Source organism: Salarias fasciatus, chromosome 4 (genome assembly GCF_902148845.1).
Source record: "Salarias fasciatus chromosome 4, fSalaFa1.1, whole genome shotgun sequence".
Classification (NCBI taxonomy): Eukaryota; Metazoa; Chordata; class Actinopteri; order Blenniiformes; family Blenniidae; genus Salarias; species Salarias fasciatus.
Genome location: NC_043748.1, coordinates 14,110,173 through 14,112,788, shown reverse-complemented (window position 1 = coordinate 14,112,788; position 2,616 = coordinate 14,110,173). Strand labels below are relative to the sequence as shown.

The 2,616-nt window shown below is 39.9% G+C and overlaps 1 protein-coding gene across 1 annotated transcript; it reads left to right on the top strand.

Annotated features, from left to right (window-relative positions):
• Positions 1 to 551: 551 nt before the first annotated feature.
• Positions 552 to 2,129, top strand: coa3b (cytochrome C oxidase assembly factor 3b). The gene is made up of 2 exons (XM_030090032.1): positions 552 to 736; positions 1,291 to 2,129. Exons 1-2 carry the CDS (start codon positions 568 to 570, stop codon positions 1,395 to 1,397), a joined length of 276 nt encoding a protein of 91 aa, XP_029945892.1. The 5' UTR covers positions 552 to 567; the 3' UTR covers positions 1,398 to 2,129.
• The last annotated feature ends 487 nt before the right edge of the window (positions 2,130 to 2,616 follow it).

Here is a 2,616-nt window from a genome sequence, read left to right as displayed (position 1 = left end):
GTTGTTGATGCTCATTGTATGTGCACAGATGTAGAAGGAGAATTGTGCACTTCAGCAAAGGCATTTATTCTGGCTGCACAAGTATGTGTCTGCTGTGCAACAACTCTTTATGTGCATATCTGCATAATAAGATTTTTTTTTTGTAGACAAAATAGTTATTGAGAGGTGGATTGGTTCAGGCGGATCTGTTCTGAAGGCCTTAATGTGAAATGCACGGTCCGCCACTGATATATATATATATATATATATATATATATATATATATATATATATATATATATATATTTTTTTTTTTTTTTTTTTGCAGAGAGGCACAGGCTCTAATGGTGAAGATGAAAATTTCTTGTTTTCATCAGTTTAAATCTAATCCTTCGATCGGGGTCAGCTCCAGTGTGTGTGTGTGTGTGTGTGTGTGTGTGTGTGTGTGTGTGTGTGACTTGCGCGTTTCTGCCATACCGTTGTGACGCTGCACAGCACTGCTCCGGTGCGCACGGCGGCGCCACGCGTCTCTGTGCGCGAGGAAGAGTAGTTCCGGGTGAAAGGTCGCTGCTGGTGACATAAACAGTCATGGCGGAGAAAGGAGCTGGCGAGTCCGTCAAACAGACGCCGTCCGCGGCAGAGAAGCAGCTCCTCCGCCGCAGACGGGAGCTGAACTCCTGGAAACAGGACGCGGCGCGGCTCCGCAGCAGGAACCTGCTGACCGGCCTGGCCATCGGGGCCTTCGTGGTGGGGATGTGTATCCTTCACGTCCCCTACGCTCTGCAGCCCCGTTTATTATTATGCTTTTAGATTCCGCTTGCAGTAGTTTGAATGGGGAGAGCCACGCTAGAAGCGGACATTGTTGCATTTTTTTACATTGGACTGCAGCGCAATTATATGAGATTATTTTTAATATCTACTATTTTTCTTAAAGCTTTCACTGATTCCCTATTTTGGACCTGATCATCTACATGGCAGCTGAATCCATTTCTGTGTGAATGGGTGGATGTGATTAACACTGTAAGGTGTTTATCCTAAATGATATATCCTAATATATCCTATATATCCTATCCTTCTTATATATCCTAAATTAATCTGCCTTATGTTGTAAAGATTATCTAACTTACACAGCTTGAGAATTCTAAAAGAAAAGAGAGTTTGTGTTTTACTGGAACCATTCAGGGTTGACTACCTGAACAATCGCAGGCGCCTCAGACAGAGTGAAGGACAGCTCCAGTATAACAAACGCAGTGAGCTGCACAGCTTTTATTACATTATGCAATGTTTTCCTTTAACTTTTAAGATGTTCAGTCAGCTACACCATCCTGTCGGTCAAACAGGAGAGAGTCCTGGAGGAGCTGGACAACGAAGCCAAGATTCACATCATGAGAGGACCGAGGACCGGAGCCAATTCATGAACCGGCCCGGATGTGCTGCCCTCCGAACCTCGGTGTGGCAGACGGACTCTGTTTCTGACGTTCACAGACGGCTCGTACTGACACGGGCTTGCAGGACGGTTTCATTGTTTGTGTTATTTCTGCTGTTGACATAACAGATTACTGTTAATTTAACCCTATGGAGTGAAATAAAAAGTGAACATAAAAACAAATCATGCGCGACTGCATTAGTGATGAACTGAATAGAGAAAGTATGAACATTGTGCCGTAATTAGTCAACCAGATTTTTTTTTTAATGATGCCACATTACATTATATGTAATGAAATTCACAAATCTTCTGTCAGTGACTTGTGTATTGTATTTAAAAGTCAGAAGAAATATTGGAAATTGAACAGTTCAATTATTTATCCTTTTGTTGGACAAGTGACCATATGAGCTGGGCCGAATTTAGAAATGTTTGCAGCTTTTCCAACTTTTGAGAAACTCAGAAAGGTTCTACTTTATCGAAAGACTCATTACTGATGGGCACATCCCACAAATGCATGTTTACCAGACACGTGGCATCATTCAAAAGGGAAATAAACAGACTTTCCAACTGCGCAAGAAGCATTACTGAAAAGAAGAATTAATCCAAACACACATGTCCTCCCTTTGTGCACAGTTCATTCATTCAGGTGTCACTCAACTGAAGGGTTTTGATTCAATATTCCCATGAGCCTCTGTGGTTTATTGGTCAGTTTTCCTCTGTGGTCAATAGGAACTCCATACATCTGAAGAAAGAGCTTCATATTTTATTGTCTTTTGGTAAAAATAATAGTAAAAATTGAAAAATGTCCTGTTACATGAAATCATTTCTTTTAAACCAGCTGATTATTCATATTTGATGTGAAATTGAGCTATACATGAGTTTATTATCAAGCATAACTCATGAAGAAACTTAATGTTGCTGAGAAGAACCAGATTTCCCAAAACTCTGACTCTCCCCCTTCAATACATGGTGGTACAGATGAACAGAGACCTCACTGACGATACAAGATTTTATTCAAAAAGCTTTTAAACTACCTCATTAAAAAAAAATAGCATTATTAGAATTTCTGTGAAATACATGAAAACTAGAAAAATACAGCTGCCAGAATAAATTATATTACATTTATTTTGGCAAAAAGTTTGTTCAAAATCACAAATGTAATGTCTTATCTTCGATATGATTTCAAGTGAAAATGATCCATAAAAGGCTCG

Bases quoted from the DNA above. Each gene is read 5' to 3' on its own strand.
- coa3b (XM_030090032.1), top strand. From the start codon at position 568: ATGGCGGAGAAAGGAGCTGGCGAGTCCGTCAAACAGACGCCGTCCGCG. The intron at 737-1,290 runs GTATCCTTCACG...TAAGATGTTCAG, and splicing joins GGCCTTCGTGGTGGGGATGT to TCAGCTACACCATCCTGTCG.